This window comes from Dipteris shenzhenensis, chromosome 8 (genome assembly GCF_047967505.1).
Source record: "Dipteris shenzhenensis isolate YYH24624 ecotype China chromosome 8, Dip_SZ_1.0, whole genome shotgun sequence".
Classification (NCBI taxonomy): domain Eukaryota; kingdom Viridiplantae; phylum Streptophyta; class Polypodiopsida; order Gleicheniales; family Dipteridaceae; genus Dipteris; species Dipteris shenzhenensis.
The window spans coordinates 55,941,331-55,958,508 of record NC_141603.1 but is presented as its reverse complement, the minus strand read 5'-3'; the positions used below and the strand labels follow the sequence as shown (position 1 = coordinate 55,958,508).

The following is a 17,178-nucleotide window of genomic DNA, read 5'->3' as shown; positions in this document are numbered from 1 at the left end:
GAGCAGCTCTTTCTAGTCAAACAGCACTGCTCAGCTCACACTTTGAGTGATTATAGTGATAGCTATATGTTGACAGTGGTGCCTCCAGACACATGTCCAACAACAACAATTGGTTTAAGGTACTTCAAACTGGTGCATCCAGATTCATTTGTACTATTGGAGACTATAATAATGCTCAGTAGAAGGAATTGGGAGCATTCCGTTCACCCTAGATTCAAGTGAAGAACAGGTAAATGTTCTTTAGAGTCTTGATCCGATTGAAGGATACAGGAAAAGTGGTGGAAAGAGGAATAGAGGAGCATGGGATGTACAAAATTAGGGCTTTAATGACCCAAGTGGATACATGTAATTGAAAGTTGTGGCATGAAAGGTTTAGGCATGTCAGCTATGGCGTATGGACTTCACACATTGCAAAGAGCTAGGTTAGTGGATGGACTTCACACATTGCAGACAGTGCAGAAGTCTGCTAGGCTCGCATGGAGGGTAAGAAACACCGGGAGGCATTCTCGAAGGAAGCCACACAATGCACCTGTAGGCCATCCTCTGGTGGTTCTAGTGATGCCCTATAGGCCATGGTATGAGCCTTGTAGGCATAAATAAAGACACTTATAGTGTTAGTGTCTTTTAGGCCACATAGGACACTTAGTCCTATGTGACACCTAGGACACTTAGTCCTAGGTCTAGGTACTTGTATCTTGTACTCCTTTGTTTTTGATTATCCAACTTTGACATGACGGCTAAGGCGTTTATCATTGACTCTTTTGCTACCTACACTCTCTCTCTCCTAAGCAATCTCCTACAATGGTATCAGAGCCCAGCTTTGTTTCCTGTGCCTCCTGTTCGTACTGTCCGTACAGTCACGTACGGATATCATACATTTCTTGCAGCTGCCCGTAAGTTGTACAAATTTGTACCTCTGTCGTACATCCGTACTTGCACTCCGTACAAATTTGTACTTGCACTACGTCCGTACTTGCACTCCGTACTGCGTCGTATTGTACTTCATTGCGTTGTGTTCCGTACTAGAGCTACCATACTTGCGCCGTCGTACAGATCAGTACATGCATCGTCGTACTGACTGTACTCGTATTGCACTACGTACATCTTCCGTACCTGCACGTGGGAGCCTCTGTACAACTGAAGTACTTCAGATCTCCGTACAACGCACGGCCGTACAACCGTACAGCCGTACACCGTACATCGTACAGTGTACTTGATCTGGTACTTGAGCTGTCTGTACAACTAGTACTTCTCATCCTAACTTCTCCTGTGGAAGCACTTTTTATTTTTCTTTGAATCTCCCTTGTCTTCTTTAGAGTCCTCGTGAGATTGAAGCTTACCCTTGGTTTTCCCCTGCATAAGAAAGCCTGTCACTAGATCCGTTGAACTTCCTCTCTCAAACCTCTTCCTGTAGGAGTAGGGGCACTAGCTCTTTGAATGTAACTAGCGCTGATTGTTGCCTTGCAAGCATGGTTGTCACAAAACCTTTGTAGCTCTTGGGGAGCATGGCAAGCAAAATCCTGGGTACTAGAGCCGAATTCGTTTGTTCTAAGAGCTGATCCCTTATTACCTTCATCTTACATATGTGTTCCTGTACTGAGTCCTCATCCACATGCATGTTATAGAGTTCTGCCTTGACATTAAGGATACTAGATGCGTTGTTGATCTAGTACATGTCCTTTAGAAGGATCCAATCTTGAAATGCTGTATGTGCAAGCTGAATATGCAAGAATTGACTTTGTAATCTTGCCAATGATAATGGCTAGGGCCTCTATATCATGCAGTACTCAATCATTGATTGCATTAGGATCTGCTACTATCCCAACAACATTCTTGATGTCCTAGGGTCTTAACTTCATTCTTGTTGTAATCTCCCAAATCACTTGCATCACAAGGTTGTTGGAATGTGACCCTCATGGGGAGGCTTCTATGTCTCTAAGGAGTCAAGAGGGTGATAAAATATGAGATCTGATTGGTCGCCATGAATAGACTTGGCTGGTTGATGGCCTTTGATTGGGCCATGAAAGAAAGTGTACGCTTATTGGTAGACTAGGTGGCTGGCCAATGCATGGCAGCTACGTGGTGTTGTGGTTCTTCCATGGTGACCTGGAAACTAAGGCGGTTTAGATTTGCTTGTAGATTAGGTGGTTTAAGGTGATGTTATATACTGACTTTGATCTACGAGCTCCTTCTTCTTGCCCCAAGTCTTTGATGAGAGTCGCATTCGGGGTCTTCTCATTCTTCTAGTGCCATGTAGTGTCCAAGCAGCCGGCCTGCTAGTAGGGTCCTTAGAAAGTTTACCAGTCTGAGTCATCTCTATTGTAAGCCAACAAACCTGGTCGGGTTGAGGCATAAAGTCTGAGATGTTATTGCGGAGCTGTCCTTCTAAAGTTTCTAATACATATCCTTGTACTGTGATATCATTGAGTGAATTAGACTTTGGATAGTCGTGGGAATTCTGCATCAGTTTGATATTTCACGTAAGACTATATCGGGCTCTATTGGATGCACTATTAAACCAACAAGTGGTATCAGAGCAGGATTCAGTTGAGCCCTTTCGTGATTTTGTTTGATCGTTTGGTCTCGGTTGGTTCTAAGAGGTCCTGAAGTGTTGAAGAAGATATGAGAATTGTGGAGAATTTCCTCGAGTGAATTGTCTAAGGCTACACATGACTGTAGCGGTTCATGGAATGGATTTCAGCAGCAGCAAAGGAGCATGAAACTAACTCAAGTTTAAAATTGGAGGATTCAATTGTATCCCAGACATGTCCAATTTAGTGTGAGAGTTTCTTGGTGGACACTTATCAAAGTTATCATGAACAGTCTTGCTTTCCCCTTATTCAACCCAGTCGGTTGTCGTGCTCTTGTTTATTCGGAGTGCACATGGATCTACATATGGTTGATGTTATAATTAAAATTGTGGAGTTTGAATAAATTTTAAGTTGCCAAGTTGTTCAAATTGGAATCTACGCTTACGCATAAGCCTGCCTCTGACATTGACCAATGCTACACAGTCTTCTTTAGCATTGGATCGGGCAGGTCACTCTAGATGGAGTAAGAGCAAGGGAATAGGGATTGAGGGATTGTGGCTGTTTTGGACTCAATTGAGTGGTTGAGGATTAGAGCAGTTGGCTAGTTTGAATGGAGTTGGACCATGACCCACAACCATTTCAGTATAGGCAAGATCACTCTCAGTGGCGCCTTGGCTGTGGGAGAGTAGGCGCTTTTGGAAGGGATAGTGGGACCCCAACAAGTGGTTTTGGCTGTGCCAAATTGTGCAGAGGTGCCATTTGGCTTCTACACTACCCACAATGGTAGATGACTTTAGTTGTATGCATCAGTTGGACCCCTTCACGAGAGGCACACAAGCTCGAGCAACAAGTACAACATGAGGTCCTTATAAGTTGTGGTCCCCCTTGGGACTAGCCTTTGCATGAGGAAGATCTGCATCTTCTGGCTGAGAGTCCATGGAGGTTTGCCCATAGGACCATGGTTTAAGTATATGAGGGTTGATAGGTCTTGGCATTGCTGACCTTGAGATGATAACCCGTTGCATGTGGAACTGTCTGGCAACACACAGAATGTGGCAGTGCTTCCCCCATGGAGATGGTCTTTCTAGCCTACATTATTGAGTGTCACCTGCCAGGACAGTCAAGACTTTGTTCTGTGCTCTCGGCAGGGACATGAGTTCTTGCCAGACTACGGCATTTGGGAGATGGGTGCTTGCATCAGTGCTTGTAATATTTGGGTGGCTCGCTGTAGTTTAGTGAAGGGGGTCCAGTAGACTTGGTCTGCAGCCACCCTCATCAACATTTGGCATGATATTATCTATACCCTGCGAGCCACATGGGATTAGGGTACTCAGGGGCTAGGAAGACCGCTGGAAGGTGGGAGCCTTTTTGCAAGGCATGGCCTGCAGGCACCTTTGCACTCTGGATCGAGGAATACATACAGCCCTCCACCCTGGTCGTTAGCACCTGTTTCCAGGATACTCTATGCAATAAGCTGAGATTTGAGAGCCAGTCTGTATTGTTTTTCTAGTTGGTCAGGTGTCCCATGGATTGCTGATCTGTATCATTTTTTCAGAGTTTTCTAATAGATGGTTCTTTTCTCTGGGAATAAAAGTAATGGAGAGTGTGATGTGTCCAGGCTAGGGCCATTGGGTTCCCTAGTGTCTCTGGAACACGTATTAACTCTGCATTTGCCTCCTTCTGATGTGTTGTGTTGGTCTTAATGAGGCAAAGGATTCTCATCAAAGGTAGATCAAAAGCTTCAAAGCTCTATTGAGTTTTATGGAGGATCATGTTTGGGAGAGACTTACCAGTATTTTGTCTTGGAATATCTGAGTAGCATGTTGCAGCCTTTTGTTAGGGGCAGCAGGTCTGACCTGTGCAACTCTCGTCAATATATGGCTGGACATGATCCTGAAACAAGGTACAGGTTGTCTCAGGAAGACCCCTTAGTGGCATCCTTTCCTCTGCAAGGCTTGTTCTGCAGCCACATTTTACCTTCTCACAGGTCAAGAATGGCCCACTACTTTGATTGCTAGCACTTGCTCCCGGGTTACTGTAGGTAGTATGCTGGGACCTCAGTGAAGCAGGCTGCAAGGCAGCTAGCTTCTCCTTTTTTCAGTGCCTCATGGATAGTGAATTCTTTAACGCATATAATAGATGATACCTTATTTTCGGGACAAAAAATGGGACTAAAATATCTGTAAGTACTTTTTGCTAAGTGACTATGATTGAAGAGCTAGCCAAAATCTGCTGAGTTTGGCTCAGCATTTTCTTTTTCTAAATGCTGTGTGTCGTTTGCCAACACAGGTAAGCACAGTTAAGAGGGCTTTGTTTGAGGCACAGGCTCGAGTACGTCAAATGACAGAAGCTTTACAGGACAAAGAAGCTATGCTGGTTGCTGTTAGAGTGGAACTGAGGGCTGAACAACAGAGGCTTTTTGAGAAGGTCAGTTTTACAAGATGCCATATGATGTTTTTTGCCTGATGCCAAAATCTTCTAATGAAGTTCTCATCTTTAGAATTGGTAAGGACTTATATCTGACTTTTATACAGTGATAAGCTACATAACTGAAAGGGGCAAGGAGATACATGTTTTGCAGCTCAAATTTAGAGTCCTGTTTCTTTTTACAGCTCTCATATGCATTTGAGCTATATAAAGCAGGTCGAGGAGTTGACAAATGAAGTGGGCAGAAGAGTAACAATAGAGGATATGAATGATGCGATAAGTAAAACTCTGAATGAAATCGAAAACGAGTTAAAGAGCACACAGAATGCTGTGGGTTCTCTTGACCTTGAGTTAGCAAAGAAAGAAATGAGAATTGTGCAGCTGCAGAAGGAGATACAGACAGACACAAAGGGACTACAGTCAGAACTTATTAATGTCAAAGACAGGCTGTCTGTTATAGAAAATGTACAAGAGGATTTTTGTGCACAGGACTTATTGATGGAGCTTGCAAATGTTAAAGGCAGATTGGCTATCATGCAGGAAGAGCGACAGCATGAACAGTTTAAGTTATCTGAATCACAGGAAAAAGTCCGAGTACTGGAGGAAAAACTATCTGAACTGACTCAAAAACTGAATGATACTGAGGTGCAGCAGGAATTACAAAGACAGTCTTTATCTGACAATGTTAGGATAATAGTGACAGAAATGATAAAAGAATCACAATTTGGATCAGAAAATGAGGCGAAGGATTCTCATCTAAGGCACATTGAAGGTATAACAGAGGAAGAAAACCAAAATTTTGAAAGTAAGTTGAATAAGCTGGACAAAAGTGTCTTGACATCTGAACCTAGTTTTTTAAGGCCTGGACAGAATGGTGCTTTCAGTGAAGGGGCTCAATTGTCTGATGAAAGGGCAGCCTATTTAGAGAACTTTTTTGCAATCATGGGGCAGTTGATACGGCAAGAGATTGAGAGGATGAATGCGACTTCCACCAAAACCTTTGTCCAGCCTATTCTTGGGAGCTCTGGCATTTTTGCACAAGGGACTAGTTTTGATCTGGAACATATCAGTACACAGGGACTAGATGACATAAGAAAAGGTACATTTACAACACAAGTTGGTGCAAACAAAGCATGGAAGTGTGTTGATATTGTTCGTTTATCTTTTATTGTTATTGTTTGTGTTCTTGCAATCTTCAACACGTTTGAGATTATAATACAACGTGTAAGTAAAATACTGTTTGTTCCTGAAATTATACCCTTCTTGTTAATTTAAATCTATTGGGCGACACAGATGACACTGATGTTTGAGTAAGCTGGCAATTGATGGCTTGGAAAGAATTAAAAGCATTTAAACAAAACAGAAATGCAGGTGGGTGAACCTCATGGTCAAGAGAGTTACACCAGCCTACCTAGGTAGCAAGAGTAGAAGGACAATCCTTATTGCAAGAGTACAATAAAGCCTAGTGGATATTAAGTAGTGTGGTTTGAACAACTTCAAAGTTTTTCATAAAAGTTTTTGTTTACCTCTTTTTTCTTCTCTTTCATTTTCTCTTTTATTTTCTGTGTAGATTTTTGGTCTTTAGTACAACAAAAACTCTAAATTTGTATGATTGGACTTATTCTAGTCTTACAAAGGTATATGGTTTGAACAACCCTTGGCACTTTTACTTCTAGTTAGGAGGGTTTTTTACCTCTTAGGGTTAGGTTAGTGTGTAATATCAATCTTGACTTGTGTTCTTTGGCTTGGATTTTTTTCATATGCGAAGTACAGCTTTGTGCATATCCTTTATTGCTCTTCTCATTCCCAACACATTGGTATCAAAGTAGTGTTCAACCAAGCCTTTTCTGAAGTTTGCCACGTCTTGCACAGAAGTCTTCCACTTCTGCTGTTCATGCGCCACCTTCTGCTGTTTGGATGCCAGCCGTTGCCAGTCGTGGTGAGACACATGCTGCTATTTGTGCTCCATCATTTTCCGTTCATGCTCCACTCCTATTTGCGCACCACTAGCTGAAGCTCGTATGCAACTTTTGCTGACAGCTCAACATTCGAGCAACCATAATGCAACTCCATCAGTTCATGCATCACTTTGCTTCAACACATCACATTGTCTGTTTTCATGCGCAGCCACATTATACAATCAGCAACATCTATAGGGTTAGTGACGTACATCGTCAGCTCAGTCAGACTTACAACCTCCGTTTTTGATATGTAGGTACAAGTGCCACACAAGTGCATGGACAATAGTCCATACTGACACTAGTCTATTTATTCCATTCCTTGCTTTGAAATCTGCAAGAAATTTGCACACTCCTTGCAAGCAGTACTAGAAATGTGCTTAGATTTAGGGTGCAAAACTTGTTGAGTGGGAAGCAATGAGCATGAAATGTGGAATGCAATGGAGCTTAAAAGCAATGGACTCTACTTGCAAATGGATAATGAGAAAGTACAAGTGTGTGGCCATATACCGTTAGAAACATGGTGTGAGTGAGAGAGAGAGATAGGCTAGGGAGTGAAGAAGTGGTACACAAATGTAGAATCCATGAAGGCTTTCATTCATTCATCAAGTATGACATGACAAGTGAAGTACAAGCCTTTACAGGCTACACTCACACACTTGCACCAAGTGCATATGGGATAAGTCCCATAGTCACACGTGGCACTCACACATGACTCACACATGAACTAGTACTAGATCTCCTAGTACTACACACCAATACAACGCACCAACACATCACATCAACACACTCATTGGCTATGATATCTCCAACACACCCCCTTCAGGGCAAAGAGTGTGAGACCCAACACGCAAGGAGTAGACCGATCCCGCCTCCACGGCAATATTGAAGAAGCAAGTCCAACTATCCAACACCTCCCGTGTGATAGTGACTTCTCAGTCAGCTTGCGGCTAGCAAGGGCAAACCATCACTCGTCACCCCCCTTAATCTGAACTGGGTGGTCAACACCATCATACCAAAGTAAAAGAGAATACATCCATTTTTGGGGGACAACCTAGGGTAGAGTAGCTCTTATTGACTTCAAATACATTCATGTTAGAGGGACAACTCAAGGCTAGGAACCTTTATTGACTAAACAAAACACACATAGCATAGAGCTAAGCATCATCTACCACCTCAGAGAGGTATAGATCATGCAATAGAGCTGATAAAGCTTGCTGCTTAGGTCCAGTATGTGTGGCGAAGATATTCTCAAGCTTGTCCAGAGTCTCCTTAGCTGAAGTAGTGAGGTCAAGTTGATGAAGCAATGTGTTCTTGCAGTGGGGCCCAGGGGAGTGGGAATGGATTGATGAAGGGCACCGAGAGAAGAGGATCCCCTTCTTTCGTTACACAATAAAAAATGCCAGGAGATTTCAGCTTAGCAGTAGAGGTTGGAGGCCCTTCAGAGCTCTAGTTTTCAGATCTCTACAGAGGTGCAGGAAAACTTTTGGAGGAGGCTCTGGAAATCCCTCAGGAATAGAAAGATCACTCTCTTCTTTTGGCTTTCTATTCATGGAGGGATTGCGGTGAACCTGTGGAGATCGAGGTTCGGGGCGGACCCTACTTGTCCTTGATGCCACGCAGCAATTGAGTTAGTTCAGCATTGCCTCTGGGAGTGCAGACAGGCAAGGACAATCTGGAAGGGTGTTGCTAGGATATTTAGCATATTTGATAGTGCACCCTTCTTCATGACTTGGGGATCAGTGGCATGGTTATCTCTTACTGGCTCTCAGGTGTTTTTCGAGGGACATGACTCAGACTCAGCCTTCTTATACGACGACACTTTGTGGAGGGCCATTGGACAAGCAGGCTTCCGTAAAGAGTATAGGACTGCAGATCATCTGGTCACATTAAGAATACTCATGGATGAAAGCAGACTAAAAGGAAAACCTCTTTTGTGCTGTTTTGTAGATTTTTTGATACAGTCTCGAGAGGGGGCCTATGGAAAAGAATGCAAGACCTCGGAGTCCCCTTGGCATTAAGGGTAGGCACCTCCCGTGGCATTAAGGTTAGGCATCTCCCGAATATACGAGAAAGTATTATGCAGACTAAAACAAGAGCATGGACTGTCAGCTGCATTTCAAAGTAATATGGGGGTAAAACAAGGCTGTCCTCTCTCACCTACACTGTTTGGAATCTGCATTGACAAGTTAGAAGAACTCATAAATGAATTTGGAGCAAGAGAAGGGATACAAGGATCCAAGCTCGGGCTATGGACAATACTGTTGCTTCTATATGCAGATGATGTGGTTCTTTTTGCCTATGACCTTGATTCCATGCATCAACTACTACAAACACTTCAAGTCTTTTGCAATGAAAGTGGGCTGCAAGTTAATGTCACCAAAACCAAAATGATGGCAATATGCACCACCCAACCTGAACATCCTCCTGTTATCAGCTTTGAGGGGCAGCCCATTGAATATGTCAATACCTTTAAATACTTGGGAATCGACATACCAACCGACCACAGATGGTGGCAATGTGCACAAAGAAGGTTGGATACATGTTGGGGAAAATACTATCAATTTGAAAATGACTGTAGGCACAATGACACCTGGAATTGGAAGATCTGGAATATGTTGTTTGATGCATATGTAGTTCAAACAGTGCTATACAGAGTAGAAGTATGGGGAGGCAGCATCTCTCCATCCACATGGAATGAGATTAAAAAAATGCAGAAAGCATTCCTACGACGACATCTAGGAGTCAAGGCTACTACCCCTTACTCAGTGCTCCTATTGGAAACGGGCAGAAGGCCAATTGAGTTTCATGCTCTGATCAAAGTGATGCAGTATCTAGTGGACGTGCAACAAATGCCAACAAACAGATTACCACACAGAGCATGGACATCAAGTATGAAACTTCAAAAAAACCATAAAAGCAAGATCATCCATACAGGGTGGGGTACAGACATAATAAATGGTTTAGCAGATGAAAAGTGGAATCATACTTGACTATGCCACCTAAAAAGGTCAATCTACAAGAATTCTAGTTGTCCTTACTATGCATCCTACAGTCTCAATGGTTGACAGCAGAAAAGAAGACAAAGTTAGAATACTACCAAGATCAAATAAACCCCCTATGCTGGTCGCATCATTCATGACAGCAGATGCCTCTGCTCAGCCATACATTAACACTCCCATCCCTCTTCTCTATCGCAAGAATATTGCCAAATTCCGCACACGATCACACACCTTGGTAATAGAGAAAGGAGCTTGGCTGAATTTGCCACGACATGCCAGAGTTTGCAGATTCTGTGATTCACAGACAGTCGAGACAGAGGCACATGTAGCCCTACAATGCCCCAGATATACACATATCATGGGCGACTACCAGCAGATACTGGTAGACACCACTGAGCTCTCATTAGGTCTCACCATTGCCCCTCTGGCAACGTTGGGATCGTTTGTCACCCGTCTTTTTTCGTACCGTCAAGAACTTGAAAATTCTTGAACCCTCCACATCGGAGGAGATTTTTGTACTGATGATTAGGTCCCATGGGTCATTTTTTGCCCCCCGAGGACGATAATAAATTCTACTTCTACTTCTACTTCACTCCTTTCAGAGCTGCTCATGCCTCGGTAGACACATCATTGGAGATTTTGGCTAGCATTGCAGCTTGGCATATTTGGAGGTCCAGATGTACGGAGGCGATGGAGGGTTCCCAGGTTCACCCTTCCTAGTCTATGGCCAGTATATGGATTGATACTATTCTCACACTGATGGCCATTTGGGCGAGCATGCAGGGATCCTCTCGAGCAGCTACAGCCAAGAGAGATACTTTTTAAAGAGTTTGGAGAGGATCTCCTTTCTTCTCTGAGTCTCCTTAATGGTTGAGGTGGCCTTTTCAGCCTCCGCCTTGGATTTCTGTTAGCTCTTTTTGAGCTGGTTTTTTCCTCATGCATGGCATGATATACTTCCGCATTAGAGCTTGCTCTTGCGGTTTTGATTCATACTTAATGAAGTAATCTTTTTGGAAAAAAAAAGCACCGTTGCTTTGTCATTCTGCTCATCCCGAGCTGAAAGTCATGCTGATGAGTCTTCACCATGAGGACGAGGCTCCATAATATCAATCTGAGTTAGCAAAGGCAGCAAGCTGAAATAGATAACCAGCCAATAAAGGAGTGTTGGAATTATAGATATAATTCAGCAGTGACCAATGTAATATAATAAGTTAGTTAGGGGCACTTTTCCCTCATTTAGAGGTTTTTCCCCCTAACTGCAGTTAGTTCACTAACTATGGTTAGTGACTACTAAGGTTTTGTCACTAGGACAAAACCTTATCCTACTCACTTTGTGTTGTACTCTTTACACTCTATTCTATTGCAACTACAGCTTCCAAGCTTTCTACTCTCTCACTCCCTCTTGCTCTCACTCTCTCCCTTTCCTTCATTTGGTATCAGAGCAGGTCCAAGAGCTTTGCGCTCCTTGCTCCCTTCAGTTCCAACACTCAGCCTCGATTTTCAGCCTGCGCCAATCTGTCCGTACAGTCCGTACGACTGTATGGAATTCTGACGCAAAGTGTCGCCCTTTGCGTACATCGCCGTACAAGTGTCGCCATTTGCGTACATCGCCGTACACGTGCTCGCCGTACAATTTCGCCTGCCGTACAGCTCCGGTACAGCCTTCTTACTGCTTCCGTACAAGTCGACGTACCACATCCGTACGTTTCGGAAAAGGCGTCCGTACATCTCCGTACAAGCGTCCGTGCCGCTCCGTACAGGTGTCCGTACATCTCCGTACACTGACCGTACAGCGCCGTACAGTCTGTCTTGTCTGTCGCAGGAGCATCGGTACACTCCACCGTACTGCCGTACACACTGACCGTACAGTTCGTACAGTCTGTCCTTGCAGATCTGCACCAGTCGTTGTCAGCCTTGGGTGTTCTTTGACAGGCTCATTCTTCAGAAAACTACAGTGTGGTGCAGTTGTTTTGGAGTAAATTTGGGGCATTTTGTAGATTGCAGACATTGCAATCATTGGGCAAGTTTGGAGCTATATCAAGAGCAAAATTGCAGATATAGTCTGAAATTTGGGGCTTTTGTATTAAAATTGCAGATTTGGGGCTTTTAGCATTTTTACCCCTTTCTGGCTGCAATTTCTAGCCACAAATTGGGGCTTTTGTGTTTGGAGAGCATTTTTTGGAGTATTCAGTACATACTGCCTTTCTTGGAGTGTTTGGAACACTTTTGGCAGATTTTGGAGAGTGTTTTATGCTTGGACAGATTTCTGACAGCTCAAGTGCAGAAATCTAAGTTGCATATACAGCCCGTGCTTGGCTGTGTTTTTGGGAGTTGTGCATTTTATTCCCAGTAAGGGAATTCAGCTTTGTATCTGCTTCAATCTCTTTCTCAGATATGGCCCATCAAAATCAGAATGAGTTCCAGTTCGGTGGTCTTTCACAGGAAGACAAATTGGATGGTACCAACTACTCCCTCTGGAGTTTCATGGTACATAATATTCTGATTTTTCACAATTTATGGGATTATGTCAATGGGGATGAAATCCGACCAGCAGATATTGCACCTGCTACCCCTCCTCAGCAAGGAGGTGGAAGAGGTCGTGCACAAGGTGCGGCTGCAGGACAAGTTGTTGGTGCAGCTACAGTCAATACTCCTGAGCAAAAGAGATGGGATTCACGGGATGCCTTAGCCTTGTCATGCATCTCTCTTTCAGTGAAAAGATCAATCATTCCGCATATCCGGTCGTGTAAGACCTCCAGGGCAGCGTGGGATATTTTGGAAAGCATGTATGCAGCACGGAATGATGCCAGGGTATCTTTTTTAAAAAGAGAGTTGAGCAATACACATATGGAGGAGGGTGACTCCATGTCAGCCCACCTCACTAAGCTACAGGATCTCAGAGAGCAGTTGTTAAACATAGATGAAATTATTCCTGATTCAGAGATGATTACAACCACTCTGAATTCTCTTCCTGAGTCTTATCTCAGCTTTCACACTTCGCTGAATTTATCATTGAGGGGGGGTGCAAATCCTCTTTCTTTTCATGAGCTGATAGGACTTCTGCTTTAGGAAGAGCAGACCAGGAAAAATTTGGCTTCACGTGCAGGTGAACAAGCCATGCTCTCAAAATTTAAATCAAAAACAAAGGGACAGGCAAAGACAGCAGCAAATCAGCCTTCCAGTGGGTCAGGACAGCCTTCACAAAAGGCTAAAAGTGATGCAAGCAAGCCCAAAAAGAAGGGTTTTTGTCACTACTGCAAAAAGCCAAGTCATCACATAGCAGAATGCAGGAAAAGGATTGCAAAGGAAAAGAAAAACAGCTCAGGAATGGCTGTTTCAGATTCAGCCCCTTGTGCATCTGACAGTGGGGATGCTGCAGCCAACTTTGTTGGTCAAGATTATGCCTTTTTATCTTGCATTTATGATTCTAGGTTGGCTGTTCCAGATGCTCGGGATAGTACAGCTTCTTGCAGTGATGATACATATGCATTTTTGACTTGCAGTTTTGACTCTCCTTCAGATGCATCTGCTTTCAGTGTTGATGAAACACTGAACACATGGTATTTTGACAGTGGTGCATCCAAGCACATCACTTCGAGGAAGTGTCTCTTTACTTCCTTGCATCCACCTCCTGTTGGTAAGAAAGTCACTTGTGCCAACAACTCCTCATATTCAGTACGTGGCACAGGAGAAGTTGAGCTCACTGCAATTGATGGCTCAATTTTCAGACTTTCTGATGTCTTATATGTGCCTGGCATAACCAAAAATCTTTTTTCAGTGTCCACTCTTAACAGAGGGGGATTTCAGGTCATCTTTGAGGATGACAAATGTGCTGTCCGGGACAAGGAAGCTAACTATGCCTTAATGTTATCTGGTACTCTGCTGCGTGGGCTTTTTCAGCTTGATATTTTTCAGAAAAGAGCAGCTCATGTTTTGGCAATTTCTACCCCTACAGTTGCCATGCAAAATGCAGAATTATGGCATGCCAGATATGGCCACATGCATTACAACAGCTTAATGACACTTCAGAAATTTTCAATGGTTGATGCATTGCCACCTCTTGAGATACCTCCTCCACATGCCTGTGAAGGGTGCATTTTAGGTAAAATGCATAGATTTCCCTTCAAGAAGGATGGTTCAGTTAAAGCTGTTCGCAAATTACAGCTTATACACAGTGATGTCTGTGGTCCCATGAGGACTCCGTCATTGGGTGGTCATCTCTACTTTGTCACATTTATTGATGACTACTCCAATTTTACTTGGGTTTATGGGCTGAAAAAGAAATCTGAAGTCTTCACAGTGTTTAAACACTTTTCAGCCATGGTTGAAAATGAAACCGGGCTCAAGATACAGACATTACGCACGGATAGAGGTGGGGAATACCTATCTGCAGAATTTGATGCTTTCCTCAAACAAAAGGGTATTGTGCATCAGCTCACAGTCAGGCTGACCCCTCAGCAAAATGGCAAAGCTGAGAGGAAAAATAGAACCCTCATGGAGATGGACAGATGTATGCTGAAAAGCAAACACATGCCTCATAAATTCTGGTTAGAGGGTTTGATGTGTGCCAATTACATTTTGAACAGGGCTCCCACTAAGGCTTTAAAAACAAAAACTCCTTTTGAGGTCTGGAATGACAGGAAGCCTTCAGTGGATCACTTCCGAGTCTTTGGATGCCTTGCCTATGCACATGTGCCAGTTGAATTTAGGCACAAATTGTCAGATAAAGCCATCAAATGCATATTTGTTGGATACAGTGCAGAAAGCAAGGGGTATCGTCTCTACAATCCTGCTACACGCAAAATCATTGTAAGTAGAGATGTGATATTTTCAGAAAATTCAGCTCACACTCAGGCTGATTTTCAAATGCCTTCATCTTCAGAAGATGTCTTTCAAGGGTTGCTACCCATTGCTTTGGGTTCCCCTGTTGATTTTTCTGATCCAAATCAGAATTTACAGCAACCTTCAAATGCTTCAGTTCCGCCACAGGATGTCATGCCTCCTCCACAGGCAGTGGAACAAACGGTGCAGCAAGAAATTGCAGACATACATGCAGCAAAAACAGTCCCAAACTGGCTGTTACAGACTCTCCGGGAGAGTAAACTTGATGCTCCGTTACCTGGCAGGACTCGCAGTGCAGCAAGGCACATGGAAGGTGCTAATTCAGTGGAATCAGCATATGCAGGTACTCTCCTTGATGAAGAGGAGCCTGCCACATTTGAAGAGGCACAAGGTGATGTGCATTGGATGAATGCCATGCACGATGAGTTGCAGTCCATTGCAAAAAATCAGACTTGGGATGTTGTGGACTTGCCATAGGGTAAACATGCTATTGGCACACGATGGGTATTTAAAGTCAAACGGAAGCCAGATGGCTCCATTGACAGATATAAAGCCAGGCTGGTTGCTAAAGGCTATGCTCAGAAAAAGGGCATAGATTATGAGGAGACTTTTGCTCCTACATCCCGGATGACCACCATCCGATCAGTAATTGCAATGGCTGCACATTTTGAGTGGAATGTTCATCAGTTGGACATCAAAACAGCCTTCTTAAATGGGGACTTGCTGGAAGAGGTGTATGTCAAACCACCTCCGGGTTTTGGAATTACAGCAAATGCACTTCAAGTCTGCAAGCTTAATAAAGCTTTATATGGGCTGAAACAGGCCCCTTGTGCCTGGTATGCCAAGATACATGCCTTTTTGACCAGCAAGGGGTTGCACAATAGTCCTACTGAGAGCACCCTCTACATCCAGATGGATGGGGGGGAAATCTTAGTCATCCTTCTTTATGTTGATGACTTACTGCTCACAGGGTCCAATGACGACAAAATTGCAGATTTCAAAACTGATTTGCAGACCCACTTTGATATGTCAGATTTGGGGCTGCTTCACTTTTATTTGGGGATCCAGTTCTCTCATGAGAGACGTGGCACTGTTATGTCTCAGTCCAAGTATGTTCATAATTTTTTGGACAGATTTAACATGCAAGAGTGTAAGCCCATATCTACTCCTATGGAATCGGGGCTGAAACTCACAATGCATGATGCATGAGAATCAGTTGATGCCACACTTTACAGTCAAGCTGTTGGATGCCTCATATATCTCTGCAATACTAGGCCTGATATTCAGTTTGCAGTATCTCAGGTGAGCAGGTACATGCACAGCCCCAAAACTATGCATTGGCAGGCAGTTAAGCGCATCTTCCGTTATTTGCAAGGCACCAAGTCTTTTGGCTTACTATTTCCCAGGGGGGGTGACTTGCAGATGCATGCCTACAGTGATTCAGATTGGGCTGGTGATTATGACACTAGGCAGTCCACTAGTGGCAATTGTTTCTTTTTGGGAAAATCTTGCATTTCATGGCTGAGCAAGAAACAATCTACAGTGGCTACCTCATCATGTGAAGCTGAGTATAGGGCAGCTTTCACAGCAACAGTTGAATGTGTCTGGCTGAGACGTTTATTTGCTGATCTTCATCTGTCTTTGGAGGGTCCTTCTCCAATTCTCACTGATAGTCAGAGTGCCATTGCAGTGGCAAAGAATCCAGTGTTTCATGCTCGCACGAAGCACATTGAGGTTCACTATCACTACGTCAGAGAGAAGTTGCATGCAGGAGAGATCAGTATGATCTTTGTGTCCACACATGACAACGTTGCAGATATTTTCACCAAAGCGCTACCACGTGAGAAGTTTGAGGCATTTCGCAGTGCCCTGAATTTATATCCGTTTGGTGATTGATCAGCCTTGTACATGACATTGGCACTGCAGGGGGGTGTTGGAATTATAGATATAATTCAGCAGTGACCAATGTAATATAATAAGTTAGTTAGGGGCACTTTTCCCTCATTTAGAGGTTTTTCCCCCTAACTGCAGTTAGTTCACTAACTATGGTTAGTGACTACTAAGGTTTTGTCACTAGGACAAAACCTTATCCTACTCACTTTGTGTTGTACTCTTTACACTCTATTCTATTGCAACTACAGCTTCCAAGCTTTCTACTCTCTCACTGCCTCTTGCTCTCACTCTCTCCCTTTCCTTCAAGGAGCTAGTCTAGGGCTCTAAAATAATCAACAACTCAAGAAAGGCGTGAATAAAGGTGTCCAACTGTGCTGGTGGATGACCTCGGAGGTTCCAAAATGCAAACCCTAATGGAAAAGCAGCAATAATACTCCTCGAAATAGAGAAATGAGTGAACCTGAATCAAAGAGCAGCAAGTAGATGCCGAAAGGCATGAATAAGCGTGTCCAGCTGTTGGTGGAT

At 43.6% G+C, this 17,178-nt stretch overlaps 1 protein-coding gene across 2 annotated transcripts in view; it reads left to right on the top strand.

The window, feature by feature from the left end:
• Positions 1-17,178, top strand: part of LOC147899701 (uncharacterized) — a 112,331-nt gene that overhangs the window by 31,531 nt on the left and 63,622 nt on the right. For both annotated transcript variants that reach the window (XR_015541471.1, XM_087378700.1), the window contains exons 7-8: positions 4,821-4,958; positions 5,175-6,057. Coding sequence is in view for 1 of the 2 variants with exons in the window: in XM_087378700.1 (XP_087234826.1) it covers positions 4,821-4,958; positions 5,175-6,057 (1,021 nt within the window). In the remaining variant the exon portion in view is untranslated. The remainder of the gene's footprint in view (positions 1-4,820; positions 4,959-5,174; positions 6,058-17,178) is intronic.